Source organism: Phoca vitulina, unplaced genomic scaffold, assembly GCF_004348235.1.
Source record: "Phoca vitulina isolate PV1807 unplaced genomic scaffold, GSC_HSeal_1.0 scaffold25, whole genome shotgun sequence".
Taxonomy (NCBI): domain Eukaryota; kingdom Metazoa; phylum Chordata; class Mammalia; order Carnivora; family Phocidae; genus Phoca; species Phoca vitulina.
Genome location: NW_022589728.1, coordinates 45,860,601 through 45,880,098, shown reverse-complemented (window position 1 = coordinate 45,880,098; position 19,498 = coordinate 45,860,601). Strand labels below are relative to the sequence as shown.

The 19,498-nt window shown below is 36.1% G+C and overlaps 1 protein-coding gene across 1 annotated transcript in view; it reads left to right on the top strand.

The window, feature by feature from the left end:
* RNF19A (ring finger protein 19A, RBR E3 ubiquitin protein ligase) overlaps nt 1-19,498 on the top strand; it is a 57,412-nt gene extending 37,914 nt beyond the window's left edge. The window contains exons 4-10 of the mRNA XM_032421555.1: nt 1,782-1,926; nt 2,773-2,935; nt 6,194-6,308; nt 6,813-6,974; nt 10,071-10,284; nt 11,487-11,630; nt 12,707-19,498. Coding sequence (XP_032277446.1) covers nt 1,782-1,926; nt 2,773-2,935; nt 6,194-6,308; nt 6,813-6,974; nt 10,071-10,284; nt 11,487-11,630; nt 12,707-13,397 — 1,634 coding nt within the window. The 3' untranslated portion in view covers nt 13,398-19,498. The remainder of the gene's footprint in view (nt 1-1,781; nt 1,927-2,772; nt 2,936-6,193; nt 6,309-6,812; nt 6,975-10,070; nt 10,285-11,486; nt 11,631-12,706) is intronic.

Here is a 19,498-nt window from a genome sequence, read left to right as displayed (position 1 = left end):
TCCCAGGGTCCTGGGATGGAGTCCCGCATCGGGCTCCCTGCTCAGCGGGGCGCCTGCTTCTCCCTCTGCCTGCTGCTCCCCCCTGCTTGTGTTCTTTTTCTCTCACTGTCAAATAAATAAATACAAAAATCTTAAAAAAACAAACAAAACTGCTATGGATTAATTGATGTTCAGGGTGTTCAGGGAGGGGGGCATCAATTGACCATCTAATCAGTAAAACAACTCTATTTAGGATTTTTGCATTTGAGAATATTTTGAGAGAGAGATAAAATGTGCACAGTAAATTTCTAATTTAGGAGACAAAGACAAAACAGCCTTTTGTAGATAAATAAGTACACAGAATGGATACATGCAGATATAGATCTATAAAGAGACATCAAAAATACATTGTTTATGGTGTTAATTCTCTAACATGTAATCTTAGCATGTTAAAAGGCTGTTTTGTGTTTTAGAACCATAAGAATGAATGGGGATGTCACCTTTCATTTTGTTCTGAAGATTGCATGTATCAGAGCCAAAGTCGAATCTCTTTACTTCCACTGCTAATTGAGATATTTACTATTTGAGTATACTCTGGAATGAGGAAGTTTATCAGTTAATATGCCACTTAAGCAGATAGTATTAGCGTTTCTTTAATTTGATGTACTAGACATTATATCTGCTATAAAAGCCAGCTTTTTAAAATTCATGCTCCAATGTTAAAAAATTTTTAATGCAGACTTTCTGTTCTTTGGATCATTTAAATCGTGACTTATGAATATTTTTAATTTTTATATTCTAGTATTTATCATTTGTCTTGGTCTGGCCGCATAGAGTTATCAGTTTGCTCAAAATTGTTTGAAATTGTTAAAATACTAATTGTGAGCATTGACCAGTTCTTAAGTTAAAAAACAGTTTTGGCCCTAAAAGAAGCACTAAGGAAACCTGAATTCACTGATAAAGCACAGGTAAAATTTGACTGTAAAACTTTTAGAAAGGAAAATATAGTTTAATGCTTATCATGTAAGAAAGTGGAACAAGTACTTGAATTCAGAAGCTAGTACTATGCATATCTTTTCTTAACTGTGTGTAAATGGAAAATATAGCTGGCTACTAATAATAGTGAAATAATTTACTGGTTGCTATTAAATAGATGCCAAGTTTCAAAGTAGTTGTATAATTTGAGATAACTCTTACTTTATGTCAATGATTCCAAAAGTTATGTACCATTTGATTTTAACTTGGCACCTTTGTGCATTGTAACCATATTATTATACAAGAAGGGTACAGCAACAGCATTTGAATAAATGACTTTTAAAAAGATAAAGATAACTATTCTGTAGTATAAAGAATATCTACATTTTAATAAAGCAGAGATGGTTAGAAAAGTTCTAGAATATGAAGTGCCACTCAGAGAAGACAGCTATGGGGTAGGAACAAAGACAAACTTTATGTAGTTTGCAGTTTGCCTAGGGCTGTCCTTGATTCTCCTTTCTCTTTTTATTATTTTGTTGCTCTTTGTTCTCATTGTTCTGCTGTGTTTGAAGATGTTTACAATTTGAAAATTTAATGTAAAACATGTTCTTTTTCTCAGAAAGGAAGAAAAATACTTTTTTAAAGAAGTTACATAGATGTTCTCTGTAGCATTTCCTTTGAAAAAATACTACAAATAGCTGGCTAAAGCTATTAGTTAACAAACTGTATGTTAAGATTTTTTGGCATTGCTATGATTAATTATCTACTAGAAGTTGTTATTTTTAGACCAATTTTATATAATAAGCAGGTCTCTATTTTCCTAATAGCTGATGATATAAAGCCATGTCCACGATGTGCTGCTTACATAATAAAGATGAATGATGGGAGCTGTAATCACATGACCTGTGCTGTCTGTGGTTGTGAGTTTTGTTGGTTATGTATGAAAGAAATCTCAGATTTACATTATCTAAGGTAAGTTTATAGAAGGAGCTATTTAGTCTATGCCATACCATCCTGAATGTGCCCAATCTTGTCTGATATTGGAAGCTAAGCAGGGTTGGGCCTGGTTAGTACTTGGGGTTGGCGGGGAGAGTTATTTATATCTAAATATTTTATATTATAATTGGAGACCGTATTATCTTGAGGATTTTTAAACTTGGTGCTTATAAGATACTAAGAGGGATGTGTTTCGTTCTAGTTACATACATCAGGTAATGTGAGACATAAATTCATGATGTATCTTTGAATGGAAAAAACATTTTTTAAACAAAAATAAAATTTTTATTTTATTTTAAAAGAATGTAAAAGGAACCAAATAATTGTGCCTAGTCACTTGGGATTAATTAGTCAAAAATAGGAAGTATAGATTTCTTCTTTTTTTGTTTGTTTTGTTAAACTAGAAGCTAGTATTTTATACCCCCATGTAATTATGCTAGGTCATAAATATTTCCATTTAATTTTCTTAAACATAAATTCCCTCAGTCCACAAAGTGAGTTTGATATAATCAGATAATTGTATGCCTAAAAATAAGCATGTTTTGCATTAATTTGCTCTTCAAAAACTAACCTAACATTTTCAGGATAATGAAGGACTAGGGATAAATATTTAACCTGAATTCTAGTTATTGATTTCCTTTTAAAATAACTGATGGTGGTTCTTATATTGATTTTTTTGGCTTTTAATGAACTCAGAATTCAAAGAAAAGAAAACCTCATTTCTGAGTATGAGAATTCTTCTTTTAGAGTCATTGCTTTAATGTATTATAGTCATTTGTTAATATGTTTTACAGCAGTAACAGTTATAATCTTTTCCATTAGTCCATCAGGATGTACTTTTTGGGGGAAGAAGCCCTGGAGCCGAAAGAAGAAGATACTGTGGCAGCTGGGAACGCTTGTTGGTGCTCCCGTAGGAATTGCTTTGATAGCTGGCATTGCTATCCCTGCAATGATTATTGGCATTCCTGTATATGTGGGCCGTAAGGTAAAATGCTTAATTCCTTACTAGTTCATTATCTTATTCAAACCTTCAGGTTTTAGACTGATGATTTTTCTTTTGTTTTTTTTTTATTTGTCTTGAAAGATAATTTTTAGTATCTTCAGTATAAAACTATTTTATTTTTTTATAAGATATTAAATTTTCGGTGTTTGGCAGACTTGTATGTATGCATAAAAAGTAGACTTGCCGTAAAATTACCTGAATCCAAAAACTTTAGTACATTTCTTTTCTAACTTCAAGTATAAAGTATTGAAGGACACACCTGATATTTTTCTCATGGGTATATCCTTGTAAAGTTAGGTCTATAAAAAGTTAATAGCTAAATAACACATGCCCTCAAGGTGAAGAATAAATAGCCAGTTCCTGAATTATTTTCAACTTTAGTTCAAAGGTTTTATTTTCTTAGATTACTGCTATTAGTAAATACGCTGTTCTGTAGATTATAACAGTCTTGTGTAAGTCCAAACACCAATAATTACCACTGACCTATGAGTGATGAATTATACTTCGTTAGCTAGGCAATAATTCTTTTTTGAAAGGTTAAAGGAATAATTTATGAAGTGGCTAAGAAGTCTGCTGCTGTCTACATTAATGGAATCTCAGAATTGAGAAGTAACTTTAGCAATTATCTAAGGGGTGCCTGGGTGTTTCATTAAATTCTGGTTATGACTTTTGGGACTAAACTGAAGAGGAGGCTGATCGTCTTCCATATAACAGCCCCATTTTTTAATAAATATTCAGCATATATTACTTTTATAATCAGAAAAATAACAATACATACTATTTTTTTAAAGATTTATTTATGTATTTATTTGAGAGAGAGAGTACATGAGAGGGGGGAGGGTCAGAGGGAGAAGCAGGCTCCCCGCTGAGCAGGGAGCCCAATGTGGGACTCGATCCCGGGACTCCAGGATCATGACCTGAGCCGAAGGCAGTCGCTTAACCAACTGAGCCACCCAGGCGCCCCAATACATACTATCTTTTTAAAATTAGCTTTAGGACCAAGGATAAACATGGATACTTATGAGCCAAATGTTTATTTCAGAAGGTTTTAATTAACTAAACTTGTTTAAGGTCCCAAACATAGTAGCTGATTATATAATCTTTCATGTAGCTATCCAAAGCAAGGCTTTGCTAAAAACAAAACTGTTTATTCAGATACTTAGAAATAGAAGTAGAAGGGAAGGAGAGACTGTTGTACTGCGCACACCTACAAATAATTTATAGAGGAGAGATTATTTACCTCATTGTTCATGTCTTAGGTGCAGTTACAAGTCTCCTTTTTTCAAACATATACCCAAAGGGTTGCAGGTCGATGAATTAGTTTTCCATTGAAACAATGTTCTCTGTGGTGTTTAGGGTTATAAACCAGCCCAGGAAAATGCATTAAGTTGATAAAGTATCTAAAAGCTTAGTCTTTATTTACAGTAACAAATAGAAAATGTGGCACAAAACAGTAGAAGAGAAAAAATTAAGTTGAACCAGAAATAGAATGTTGTGATCACTGTAATTGACCATTGGTGCTTAAGGATGCAAAATTTTCTGGAAGATTCCTGTTGGTTTTTCAGCTTTGACTTTTCTCTGCTTCATTGCTAAGTTTTTCAGGAATGGTAGTGGGGAGAGGAGCAAGAATTAGCTGTAGTACTGAAGGATAGTGAAAGAGGCCTTGGGAGGCTCTGCCATTTCTGCCTGCATGGACTATTTCGGGAAGTATGGAGGCCCATTCCCTAGGCACGTACAGTCAGTGCTGGCAGGGTTCTGACTAGGAAAGGTGAGTGCTGCTTGTCCCGTGCAGGCTTCGCCCACCTCCCCAACCTAGCTCTCTCACTGTTTCATATGTCCCACAAGACTCATTATACTTTATAGCCTTCGAGATAACCACATCATCATAATAATAATCTTATTAAACCTCACCTGTAACATTGTTCATAACTCAAGTATTTTATTTTAGAGACTATCTGTACACTTTTGAGGGCTGTTTTGAATATGTCTTGAAACGGAAGGGAAATGTACTTTATGAGCTTAAGCCCTTGCAAACCATGAGACCAAAGATACTGGGCTGTTTCTTGAAGTTGATATATCTCACAAGCCACTTCCACTGTGGTATTAAATTCTATTTATTAACACCTGTACTGTACAAAGATGCTAAGTATATCTAACTCCTGTCCTCTGGCAGCATTCTTCTCTTTTTTTTTTTTTCTCCTCTTTCTGCCTTTTACTTTGAGCTATAAATGAGACCCCAGGATTCTGAGTCATTTGATAATATTTTTCTTTTTTTTTTTTTTTTAAAGATTTTATTTTATTTATTTGACAGAGAGAGAGAGACAGCTAGAGAGGGAACACAAGCGGGGGAGTGGGAGAGGGAGAAGCAGGCTCCCGGCCGAGCAGAGAGCCCAATGCGGGGATAGATCGCAGGACCCTGTGATCATGACCTGAGCCGAAGGCAGACGCTTAACGACTGAGCCACCCAGGCGCCCCGATAATATTTTTCTTTATAAAAAAGGATCTGAGGGAAAAAATTGACTTATGGTGTTTGCTTATTAGTACTGATTGTTAAGGTCAATTTTAAAAAAAAAGTGTGGCAATCTTCCCTAGAAGCCAACTTTTACCACTTAGAGATACTTGCTTGCTTACTTATTTTAAAGATTTTATTTATTTATTTGTGAGAGACAGAGATAGAGTACAAGCAGGGAGGAGAGGGAGCACAAGAGGGGAGGAGAGGGAGAAGCAGGTTCCCCGCTGAGCAAGGAGCCCAGTGCAGGGCTCAAACCCAGGACCCTGGGACCGTGACCTGAGCCAAAGGCAGACACTTAACCGACTGAGCCGCCCAGTTGCCGCTAGGGATGCTTATTTAGAAAGAAACCTGTGGAATGCTAAATTTCTTAGAAGTAATCCTATTAGTCAAACATCCAATCCATGACTATGTTGAAAATAATATTCTTAATTCCTTCTTTGCTCAAAACATAATTTTACTATTCTTGAAGACTGTTTAAAAGTAAACACAAAGTAAAATCTATTAAATCACTGTCTTATTTAAGGAAATTATTAATAAGTACTAAATTATGTGTAAGAATATGGTTTAAGAACAATAAAATGATCATCTTGAATTAGGACACTTAAGTGAATGAAATTATAAAAGAAATCACTTTAAATTACTAGCAAATGTAGGTCTATTTCATTTAAATTAAATATGTAATGTGTTTTTTCTTTAAACCCCCACCCCATTTTTATTTTTAATTCAAGATTCACAATCGATATGAAGGCAAAGACGTTTCAAAGCACAAACGGAATTTGGCTATAACAGGTGGTGTAACGTTGTCTGTAATAGTATCTCCAGTTGTAGCTGCAGTAACTGTAGGTAAGAAAATGCTTACAAATACCGATTACCTCAGATTTTACAGAATTTAAGTTTTATGGAAGGGTTTTTTAAGACAAAGCATTATATTGTGGAAGAGAAGAGAGTTACTTTTTTATTTATTTAAGGACAGTTTAAACTGAGCCTACAGAAAGCCTCTCATTGAGTAACTGTATTGGTTAAAAGTATTATAGACTCAAGAGCCTAGAGTTAGAATAATTAGTAAATTCTTATTGGCTGATACCCACCCTCACCTCATAGGTATAGAGCCTTGGCACTTAAAAACAAAAAGGTTTACATCTTTTTTTTCTCATGTGTGTCACCTGAAAGTTTAAAAGTTTTGAATTTATTTGTGTCCCTTAACAGTTAGGAAAATCTACTTTGGGCAAGGGTTGGAGAACAACAGCACTTTTCTCTGGTACACTTTCTCTTGAAAAGGCTTTCTAAGAACTCATATTTCTGTGATTTATTTTTTAACTTATAATTACTAATTTAACTCCTCTTTAGGTATTGGTGTTCCTATTATGTTAGCCTATGTCTACGGCGTTGTTCCAATTTCCCTCTGTCGAAGTGGAGGTTGTGGAGTCTCAGCAGGCAATGGAAAAGGAGTCAGGATTGAATTCGATGATGAAAATGATATAAATGTTGGTGGAACTAACACAGCTGTAGGTAAGTCTTTTAAGCAAAGGAAGAAGATGTACTTAATTAATAGTTTAAGTTGGGGAAATAGATAACATGCAAATTAGAATTTGCATTGCCCTCCTTTCACTCGGCCTAGTAACATTCATCCCGATGTACATCAGTGAAATGAATTGCCTGGGAAAGGTGAATGGATGAAAGAGGGTGAAAGAGTTCTAGATACCTAACCTACACTGGGAATGTAATGTCTTAGAAATTCCAGACTTTTAATCTTAAATTTTGCCTAAAACAATACAAATTGGTAAGAACAGGATATGAAGAGAAAGGTAGTTCATAAAAGAAGAAATACAGATGGCCAGTGAATAGAGAGTATCTTTAACGCAATGTTATTCAAAGAAATGTGAATTAGAACAATACCTGTAGAATGAAAAGGCCCTCATAGAAATTTCTTATAGAAATTTGTCTTCAGGAAATAATCAGGCAGATGTGCAAAGATAATGTCCACTTTCTTACCTCCCATTCTCTCTTGAACCCACTCTAATCAGATTTGTTCCCTACCACTCCAGGGTTTTGTCTCTACCACTCCACCAAAACAGAGTCACAAGTGACCTTCATGTTACCAGATAATTAATGGTCAACTCTTGGTTTTCATCTTAATGTAACAATTCATTTGACGTGGTAGACTATGCCCTCCTTCTTGAAACATTTTCTTTTCTTACCTTTTGAGAAACCATTTCTCATCTCATTGTATCTCCTAGCCATTTCTTCTCAGTCTTCATCTACACTCATTCCCTGGGGTCATCTCCGCTATTAAATAATATGTAGACTGACCACTCATAAATTTGTATCTAGGTTAGAACTCTCCTCTGAACTTCACATTTGTACATCTAATTCTCCTCGTTAATCTACACTTAAATGTCTAACAAGAATTTCAAGGTTAACTTGTCTGTAACCAAATTCTTCACTCTAAAACCTGTTCTCTCCATCATCCTCACCTCATCAAGTAGCCTCTCCATTCTTGCTGTTGGTTGGACCAAAAATCTTCACTTACAGTGATTCCTCCTTTTCCCTTCTTACGCTACATCTGATCTGACAGCTAATTCTGGTACTTCCTTCAATATTTAGCCATAATCCAGCCATTTCTCACCCTCTCCACTGCTATTCCATTAGTCCAAGCTACTGTCCTTTTTCTTGGAATATTGTAGTAGCCTCTTTAGCTGATCCATCAACTTCTCATCTTCTGCTCACTATTCCATGGTGTAGCTGTAGTGATACTTCTGAAACATAAATCAGATCATGTCTTTCTTATGCTTAGAACTCTCCTAGTGCTTCCAACTGTACTGAAGGAAAAACCCACAATCCTTATCATGGCCCATACGGCCCCACGTGATCTGTCCTGGGTTGCATCTCCGAACTCATCTCTTTTTACTCTCCTATTTAATACCACCCCTCCTTGATGTTTTTGAGGATGCCAAGTACACTCCACTTCTAGGCTTTTAAACTTGCAGTTCCCTCTGCCTGGAATAGTCTTCCCCCAGATAATTTTATGGAATATAGTGGTATCAGATCTTGTAATAGCTTGTAGACAATTGGATCTGTAGAACGTATCTAGAAATCAGTTTTTGGCCCACTTTATTGATCTAGAGAATAATAACCTCTCTAAATTAAACCTTTATTGAAAACTCACATATTTTCCTCCAGAGTCAGGTAAATCTTCCAACTGTCAGATTTTTTATTTTATTTTTTTATTTTTATTATTTTTTAAGATTTTTTTTTTTTTTTAAAGATTTTATTTATTTATTTGACAGAGAGAGAGACACAGCGAGAGAGGGAACACAAGCAGGGGGAGTGGGAGAGGGAGAAGCAGGCTTCCCGCGGAGCAGGGAGCCCAATGCGGGGCTCGATCCCAGGACCTGGAAACATGACCTGAGCCGAAGGCAGACGCTTAATGACTGAGCCACCCAGGCGCCCCTATTTTTTAAGATTTTATTTATTTATTTGACAGACACAGTGAGAGAGGGAACACAAGCAGGGGGAGTGGGAGAGGGAGAAGCAGGCTTTCCTGCAGAGCAGGGAGCCCGATGTAGGGCTCGATCCCAGGACCCCCCGGGATCATGACCTGAGCCAAAGGCAGCCGCTTAACGACTGAGCCACCCAGGCGCCCCTCAGCTGTCAGATTTTTTAAAGAATTCCTTAATCTTCTGGATTTTTAAAAGAAGTGGTGACCGTTTTTTTTGAGGATTTCAAGCCAATTTATTTTAGATTGATGGTAAAAGTTTGATTCCTTAAAAACACTTATCACAGTCTGTAATAACTTGTTTTTTTTTTTACTTGATTTCTTGGGGATGAGGGCTAGACATATATATATATATGTCTTCTTTGTTATTGTGTTTTTAAAACCTGGAACATAGAGACGCTTGGGTGGCTCAGTTGGTTAAGCGTCTGCCTTCGGCTCAGGTCATGATCCCAGGGTCCTGGGATCGAGCCCCGCATCAGGCTCCCTGCTCAGCGGGAAGCCTACTTCTCCTTCTCCCACTCCCCCTGCTTGTGTTCCCTCTCTCGCTGTGTCTCTCTATGTCAAATAAATAAAATCTTAAAAAAAAGAAAAAACCTGGAACATAGTAGGTGCTTGATTTCACCATCTTTATTTGTTTCCATTAGCATATAAAAATCCTAATATCTTTAATCTTAACAAAAGGAGGAAACCACTTCTCTCCTCCCATTTCTTCTTGGTCTATTGTACCATTTCTTTTTTTCTTTCTTAATATGAGTATAGTTGACACACAGTGTTATATTAATTTCAAGTGTTCAGCATAGTGATTCAACAAGTTTCTACATTATGATATGTTCACCACAAGTGTAGCTACCATCTCTCACCATACAAGGCTATTAAGGTAAAAACGTGGTGACCATTTAATACCGAAAGCCAGTCCCTAATCCTTTTTTACACTCTGAGATAGTTCCCTTTCCTCTCACCCCATAGTTACGTGTTCCTGACTTCAGATGTCTTTCCTATTCCTGTGCATGTTGTATAATAAAATGTCCTATCTGAAATCATGGGGGAATTTAAGAAGAGGGAAGTTAATAATCACACTTATTTAATTTCTTTGAAATATTTGCATTTAGACACAACTTCAGTAGCAGAAGCAAGACACAACCCTAGCATAGGGGAGGGAAGTGTTGGTGGTCTGACTGGCAGTTTGAGTGCAAGTGGAAGCCACATGGATCGAATAGGAGCCATTCGAGACAACCTGAGTGAGACGGCTAGTACTATGGCCCTAGCTGGAGCCAGTATAACAGGGAGTCTGTCAGGAAGCGCCATGGTAAACTGTTTTAACAGGTAAGAAAAATGTGCTCTGTTTTCTTTTTGCCTTCTGTTAACTATAAATTATTAGATGAGAATTTTGAAGATTATGTAATTATGTAATCATTATGATTACATATAATCCTGTGTCAGGGCTGAAAACAGTAATATTAACAGTGAAATTTAGTGGTAAACAGTAAAATTTTTGCTCGTTTGAATTTTCTTTCATACTGTTATATACCCATGGTGTGGTAAAAACCAAGTCTAAGGCATAGCATTCTGCTAATTTCTTCACTGCATTTGTCAGATTTGATGTTACGAATCAGTGCTGGAGCTGCTTTGGTGGACACAGTAAAGGCAGTGCTTAAGCCTGGACCTTACCTCTGAAAGTGGCAGTGCTAGATGTTAGAAAAGGAGACACTGGCTGAGGCCTGGGGGGAGCAGGTGGAGTCAGGATGTGTGGGAGTGTGTGAGCTGAGGCCAGGGTAGTCTAGTCCTCTGGAATCCTTTAATGTGCTAGTGCTTATTTTGTTCTCACTAAGTCTCTTACTAACAGCCATACAGAGGAGTAGGAGAAATTAAAGCATTTTTGTCTTCCTTTGTTTCCTCTCTAATTCACTATTCTTTACTTCTGTTAATTAGCTTTGTTGTTTTTTTTTTTAAACGTGGGAGAGTATGCATGAATTAAAAGATAAGTTGGTCATATTTATCTTATTTTTAGGTAGTTTGATTTTATTTTTTTATTATTTTTTTAGGTAGCTTGCTTTTATGCCTTTAAACACAAATTCTTTTAACTTATAGTAGTGTTTATTACGTCTTTTTAAAAGAATCGGGTATTAAATTTAGAGGATCGTTTTTAATATATAGAGGCTCAGGATGTTTTGATCACTGATCTGTCATGTAGACTGGTTTTTAATATATTCAGAGTTTGTTTCACACTCAGACATGGCAGGCATATTTAATTAAAATCCTTTCTGTCCTTTTTGTGTTACTCTTTTACTACCTTACTTGGCAAACAGCTAATTTTTCCTATTTTATTTGGATGGCTGGTACTGTTCAGTGTGCTGCAGTAGAATTTGAATAATCAAATAAAAGGGAACTAAAAAAAATGTGCTGATAGTTGTTTCTAAAATAGTTTCTTATTAGTAGGGGTCTTAACTGAATTATTTGAAGATACATAGTATAGTAGTCTGATATCGTATGTAATTTCAGTTTTTATCTGCTCCCTGCTCTTTAAGGTTGGAAGTGCAAGCAGATGTACAGAAAGAACGGTACAGCCTGAGTGGAGAATCTGGCACAGTCAGCTTGGGGACAGTTAGTGATAATGCCAGCACCAAAGCAATGGCAGGCTCTATTCTGAACTCCTACATCCCATTGGACAAGTAAGGAAAGAACTGTTAAACAGTTAAAGTATTTTTTTAATTTTATTTTTTTGTTTTTATTTTTTTAAAGATTTTATTTATTTTAGAGAGAGAGAGAGCACGAGCAAGGAGAGGGGCAGAGGGAGAGGGAGAGAGAATCCCAAGTCAACTCTCAACGCAGGACTTGATCCCAGAACCCTGAGATCATGACCTGAGCTGAAATCAAGAGTCGGACACTTAACTGACTGAGCCACCCTGGCACCCCCTTAAAATTAATTTTAAAAGAATTATTCCTATCATTAGGCAAAATTATCATAAATAATGGTTACCAACTGTTAGGTTCTCCAGGAAAAGAAAGCGATGAGATGTCCAGAGGAGGCAAATCCAGAGAGGCAGAAAGTAGATTAGTGGTTACCAGGGATTGGGGGCAAGAAAGGATGGCAACAGACTGCTAGTGGATACAGGGTTTCTTTTGAGAATGATGAAAGTGTTCTGAAGTTAGTTGGTGGTGGTAGTTGCACAACTCTGTGAATATACTATATAAAAACCATTGAATTGTGCACTTTAAACAGGTGAATTTTGTGATATGTAAATTATATTTCAATAAAGCTGTTCTGATAAAAAAAATGGAGAAGGTAACAGTGCCTGGAACAGCATAAGCAATAAATGTATCTACTTCTATTTTTTTTTTTTAATTGAAACATTATTATAAATACAGAGCCTGGGTGGCTCAGTCAGTTAAGCGTCTGCCTTCGCCTCAGGTCGTGATCCCGGGTCCTGGGATAGAGCCCCGCGTCGGGCTCCCTGCTCAGCAGAGAGTCTGCTTCTCCCTCTCTCTCTGCTGCTCCCCCTGCTTGTGTGCGCACTCTCGCTCTCTCTCTCTCTCTGTCAAATAAATAAATAAAATCTTTAAAAAATAATAAAAAATACAGTCCTCTTATTTCAAGTAATATTTTAATAGAACATATTCTGCATTAATTCTGATAGCTTTTATGTATTGAATTTTTCACACAGAAATTCCTCTCCCTTTGCTGTTATCTCAATAAAGATAAAAGGAGGTTAGAAATGTATTTATATTTGTTACTCTCCTGTTCCAGAGAAGGCAGCAGTATGGAGGTGCAAGTAGATATTGAATCGAAGCCATCCAAATTCAGGCACAACAGTGGAAGCAGTAGTGTGGAGGATGGCAGTGCCCCCCGAAGTCATCCCGGTGGTTCATGCAGTGGCTTGCCTGAAGGTAAATCCGGTGCCACCAAGTGGTCCAAAGAAGCAACAGCAGGAAAGAAAGCAAAAAGTGGTAAATTGAGGAAAAAGAGTAACATGAAGATAAATGAGACCAGAGAGGACATGGATGCACAGTTGTTAGAACAACAGAGCACGAACTCAAGTGAATTTGAGGCACCATCCCTCAGTGACAGTATGCCGTCTGTAGCTGATTCCCACTCTAGTCATTTTTCTGAATTTAGTTGTTCTGACCTAGAAAGCATGAAAACTTCTTGTAGTCATGGTTCCAATGATTATCATGCCCGCTTTGCTACTGTTAACATTCTTCCTGAGGTAGAAAACGATCGTCTGGAAAATTCCCCACATCAGTGTAGCATTTCTGTGCTTACCAAAACTGCCTCGTGTTCAGAAGTTCCACAGTTGAATCATATTGCTGAAGAACATGGTAACAATGGAATAAAACCCAATGTTGATTTATATTTTGGTGATGCACTAAAAGAAACAAATAACAACCACTCACATCAGACAATGGAATTAAAAGTTGCAATTCAGACTGAAATTTAGGCCTATAAATGCTGCAAATTAATTACCACTGAACAACCTTGTTTGGAGCTGGTTGAACTACATGTGACTACTTTAAGTTTCAAGTTACCAGCAAATGCCGGGTTACATAATCTAATGCAGATACATTTTCTATGTTCAGCAAAGCATTGTGTTTCATGTGGATCTTAATTACCAAACTATGAAATGAAGGCTTTAAAAGTGCATTATTGTAAGGACAATAATTCTTAGGAGAAGTATGTTTTGTGTGTTTGCCACAAAACATTGCTTGAAGCACACACTTGTGTATTTAGATAGAAATTTGGCTTAATTTATAATCAATATAAAATACTAATGCAGTTAGAAACATTCTCATGAAGAAAACTTGAGGCTTAGGGATAAGTGGTTAGTGACATTTTATTGAAACCACTAAGGGATACTGTTTAATGAACCTTGCAGGTTACTCTCAGTATATGATATTCTTTGTAACATTTCTATTCATAACTGGGCATAAATTTCATTTTTTTCTTCATACGCAATGTAGATATATAAAGCTTAATGCAGCCCATTTGCTACCATTTGGATACTTAGACACTTTGAGCAAGATTGTGGCAGTTTTTGCACAACTTTGAAATAGAAATACCTGGTACTCTATATAATCTTGTATATTGTTGATGCCACCTTAGAAGCAAAATGTAAAGGTATAGTGACAGCACCAAATAAGATAAAACTACAAAAAAAAATTCCGTTAGTTTGTAAGTATTACAAAAAAGTCACCTTCCACCAAGGGGAAGTTTGCACCCCATTGATTCTTGGTGCCTTTGGAATAGACTGGATCTTAAGGGCCTAGTTGTTTGAGGATTTTGCTATATTGTTTTCCATTATGTCCTCTCTAGCCACCTTGGATTATGTAGACAAATACAAGATAGATAAACATAAATATGAATAATAGTAACAATGCTGAAAAAGTATTAGCCTACCAAAGACACACTCAGGCTTTAGTGAATACATAACCTCAGTTTTAACACATGCGTATCTTCTCCAATCATGAAATCCAAGCGCGGTGCAGAGTTTGTACCAAGTACTAAGGAGGGGTCCACGTATGGCTGGCTTTATTTTCTTTTGCTTTTGTTTGTGGAAGGTGTTCAGCTGACATAAACAGAAGTTGGCCAAAATACTGCCTGTACTGTTACCTTCCTGTATAATTCACTTAAATAAAACAGGTTAACCTCAAAGATAGCAGTTGAGATGTTCCATCTTACGTGTTTCTATTAAGTATTACCATTATGGTGCTACTGAGCGTTTTCTTTTGATAAAAAGAAAAATGCCATGGGCTGCAGTCTTCTTCCACCACTTTTTCTCACCAGGTCCATTAATATGCTTATAACACTAGTGCCAGTTATCATTTGATAATGCTTATTATGGTATTTGTATATTTGTTTGCATTCCAATTTTGTTCAATAGTGAGTGTGTAAACTGCATACATTAAATAAATGTAAATACTAATGTATTGCTGCCTTATGGTTTGTGTGCAGGTATTTTTATAAGAATAAGATTACTCATTTGCCACATGGCAGTTACTTATAAATATTGCAGGCCATTGAGATGATTCTGTATACTGGTCTCAGCCCAGAAGGAAGCATTTGCTGAACTTCTCAACCAACAATGTTCACACACAATGAATCCTTTCTTCATGTCTGATACCTGCCTTTCTTCCAGAAATAAGCTGCTTTATTCATCAACATGTTTTATTTTTTAAAGTGAATTGGTTGGAAAATAAATCTATCATTAAATTGTGAAAAGATAAGTATTATAAATCCTCATTTTAACAGAAAAAAAATCTTAAAAGACTATTCTAAGAGATTCTACTCTGGCAACATTAGATCATGAAACTAGAGCCGTTTAAATTTAAGCTAGTAACTGTAATTAAATGCTTTCTATCCTCATAGCCTCTCTAAAATGCATTGGTGATTTTTCTGATTTCCTGTTACATAGTTAATACTTAATGAAAGTAGTATGTATGAATATGTTGACTACTTCTTGACATTTCTATAAAAGGCCAAAGATTAAATGGAAAGCTAAACAATTTTTGGAGGAATACAGCAAAATTGGTGCCATGTAGGAGGTCAGTGCATTCAGTTTACCCATTCCTCTTCTGGTTGTACCTTCAACCAGTACCGCCCCAGTCTTGCTTGAAAAAAGTGGTCTAAACGTTTCAGCTGGCTTCAGAAGTTCCTTCATTTCCCAGGAGTCGTTCAAACTTGAATTAATTGAGGACCAAGCCAAATTCCCCTGGAGCTCAACTCTAGGACTAGACTAGAACAAGAGAATACTCCAGGGTTCAAGACAGGCCTTAACTCACCAAAATCTTTGAAAGACCCTTTGTACTTTGCTTTCTTTAAGGTCTATGGGGAAAAAACATCACATAGTAGTGAGAGAGAATACAAAGATTAAAATGGTATACCCTACTGTTCATTATGTAGACCACCATTTTAACTGGATTCTCTTGAATGTACAAATTCATATCTTCCGAGCACTGAATTAGTTAGCTTTTATGTTAAATTCACACAATCCATCACTCTTATTTTCACCAAAAATTGGGTTAATTTGTAAATATGTAAGACTTTCTATAGCATATTATCTAGTTAAATACAATTTTGATCACCAAAGGATAAAATAACATGTTGAAAACCATCATAGCTATTAATTCCTACATGATTAAAATACCTAAACTCCTGTTCCTCTAATCATTTTGCCTTTCTAATCAGAGTCATCAGGATTCTCAGGGCTACGTTTTATGTGGTCCCTTTTTATGGGCTTGTTTCATTCCTTTCCCTTATTAAAGTATGAGGTATCATTGCTAAAAGCCAGTGTTTACATACTGGTCAGTTTTGAATGCTCAAAATATTATTTTAAACTTGGGGAGAGTTAGAGTGTTTTGATAGCCATCATTTAATAGATGAATAGTGAAAGGGAGTTTGCAGTTTTTAAATTTAGTTCAGATTTAAACACTATACTTCATATGCCAGTCAGAATTTTTGTGATTTCTGCCAATTTATTCATTCAACAAAATAACAAAGTAGATTTGGAGATTCACAGCATTGTATCAAATAAACACCCTGGCTTCAATGGGCTTATAGTTGGGGGAGAGAGACATGAAAAACACATACACATAGCTTAAAATGATGTCAGATGATGGGTGCCAAGAAAAATACGGGGTGTGGAATAAAGTGACTAGAATGTTGGGTAGTGCTCTTTTATATAGAGCAAACCGGAAAGGTCTCTCTCCTAGATGACAGTGCAAAAGATCTAAAAGAAGTGAGGGAGGAACTGGGTAGACATACCAAAATGGATGAGCATTCCAGACAGATACCTTCTCTGAGGTGAGTTAACAGACTATTTAGACATCAATCTTGGAATTTGATAACTAGTAAGACAAATCTGCCACCTTGTTTTTCTTGGAGGATCTCTTGACTGTTCTTGACACTTTACGTTTTCATAACCATTTCGGAATAACTTTGTTGAATTCTACCAGTTTGTGTTGGGATAGTATTAAGTCTATAATTATCCCTGTAGAAAGATCTTTCGTGTCTTTTATTAATTTTATTCCCCGGGGTACTTGATACTTTTTGGATGCCATTTTCTGTTTGTTACTAATAGTATATAGAAATACAACTGATTGTCATGTAATGATTTCATGTCTTGGGGAATATTATTACTCTTTTAATTCCAATAGTTTAGCTTCTTTGAGATTGTGTACACAGTCATCTGTGAATAATTTATTTTTTATTTAACACTTTTACAGTGCTTTGAAGTGTCAGACACTTTCTATGTACTTTTAAAATATTAACTTACTTACTCTTCAGAACAACTCTGTGAAGGAGGTATTCAATATCCCATTTTACAGATGAAACAGAGGCAAAGAGTTAAGTACTTTGTCCAGAGTTGCATGGCTGGTAAGTGGCAAAGCCAGGATTCAGACTGTTTTGTTTCTTCCTCTTCGATTTTTTCATCATGTATTTCTTTTTTTGGCCCGTTTGCACTGGCTGGGACTTCCAAGTGTAAAGTGTTAAATAGCAGTGGCTGTGGGGGCATTGTTTACTTGTTAAACAAGTAAACCTTTCAGTATTTCAACCGTTAAGTGTGATATTTGTGCAGATATATTTGTAGGTGCCCTTTATCAAATTGTCTTGTAACTCTTCGTTTGCCAAGAGTTTTTACCTTGGGAAATATGTTGAATTTTATTGGCTGCTATTGAGGAGGTACATCTGTCATATAATTGTGATTTATTCCTTTCATGTAATTATGTAATGTAAATGGGATTTATTCCTTTAACCAGGGTTAATATGGTTATGGTTAAAATATGAATTTGATTTTTCAAATATTAAGCCAGCCTCCTGAGATAAACTTCTGTATCAGAGCGCATAAGATTGGAATTACGTCTTTTATGAATGCTTGGTAGAAATTGCTGTTAAGGCTGTGTGGGCCTTCTGAATTGTTTGTTTTTTAATATTACAGAAAGCCAGGTTTTCAGGGTTGAGAAGCAGTTCATCTTCGTGGATATAATATGAGCAGTAAGGAATGGCAGCCCCTCTCCTCTGTAAGAGTTTACTAAACCTAGAATGTGTAAATTCTCCTGGCTCTATGGTGACCACATAGTTTTGCTCTTACTGTTTTTTTCTCTCCAGGGTTTTGCCTAATAATTGGCAATTAATTAATTGCCTACTATTCTTGCTACCGTTTATCCAGCATAGAGGAAGTTAAACTTAGGTATTACACACCATGTGCACCAGGTGCCTCCAAATTTGGAATTCAGCATACTGGGAAAACAGAAATCTTAAAAAAGAAAGAAACTGTAGGCTCTTAAGGGCAAGGACCTTGTCTTTTCTTTTTTCTATAAGTATGTACTAATAAGTATATACGAAGAGGAGATTGAGGATGTACTTGCTGTGATGGGACAGAATAACTGAGCAACAGGAATGAGAATGCTCATGGACTTAGGCCTCAGAGTTGGTGACCAGTCTCTTCATTACACTGTGCACTAGAATGAGCTGTTTGAAACAAGAGAGTGACTGAAAAAGCAGTCACTTTTAATAAGGTTTAATACCATGTATGTTAGGTCATAAATATTGTAGAATGTGTGACAGCCACTGGCACACATTTTTCAGGGTTGATTTAGCCAAGGCATTTTAATTTTGGTTTTTGGGGGGTTTTTGTTGTATGTTCATTTGAAGGAAATGTGATACTTTGAGCTAGTGAAGAAATGTGCTTCAGAGAGGTAACACGCAGACTGATGTTTTAGAGACAATTACTACTGAGAGTTTATAAACAGAATGTACACACAAAAACATTTACTTTCCCTTTCCCCCTTTTTTCCTTTCCCTTTTTTCTTTGCTCTACCTTTTCTTAGCCCCTCCTTCCCACATTTCCTTCTTCCATAACTGATGCAGATGATAGCATAGTTTTCTCCCTGTTACTTAGTCACGCACAGTGCATGTATACATTGATCATTTTCTCGATTTTCTCAATATCTTACAGAAATTAATCCAAGTCAAGTGGTATAGCTCCAACTCATTCTTTTTAATGGCTGCATATGATGGGCATTCTCTTGGTGTCACTTTTGGGTTTTTTTCCCCCTACTACAGAACAGTGCAGGAAACATCCTCATATATAAGTCCTATTTTCTGGTAGTTTTCATTATGGGAAATAGTTTCACAGATATCAAATGGCTAGGTTGCAAAGTATATATAGTTTTAAATTGAATAAGGTTATCAGATTGCCTTTTGAAAAAGGCTGTCAAAATTTACAGTTCCACTAATAATACATGAGTCCCCTTTCCCCTGTGTCCAACCGAGAGTAAATATTAGAGCTTTATAGTTTTTACAAGACTGGTATAAAGTAATATGTATTACCTAATTTTATGTTTATGTATCCCTGACCACTACTGAATTTGTAGATCTTTTTGGGTGGTTTTCTTTTTTATAGGAGGAGGGGAATTGGTGGTATTTGATTTGCTGCTTTCTAAACTGAGTATTATATCTTTTGCTTATTTTGCGGGGGGGGAGGAATTCTCTTTGTTCAGTTTGAAAGAGATCTTTATTGTAGCTATTATATATTATAGCTAT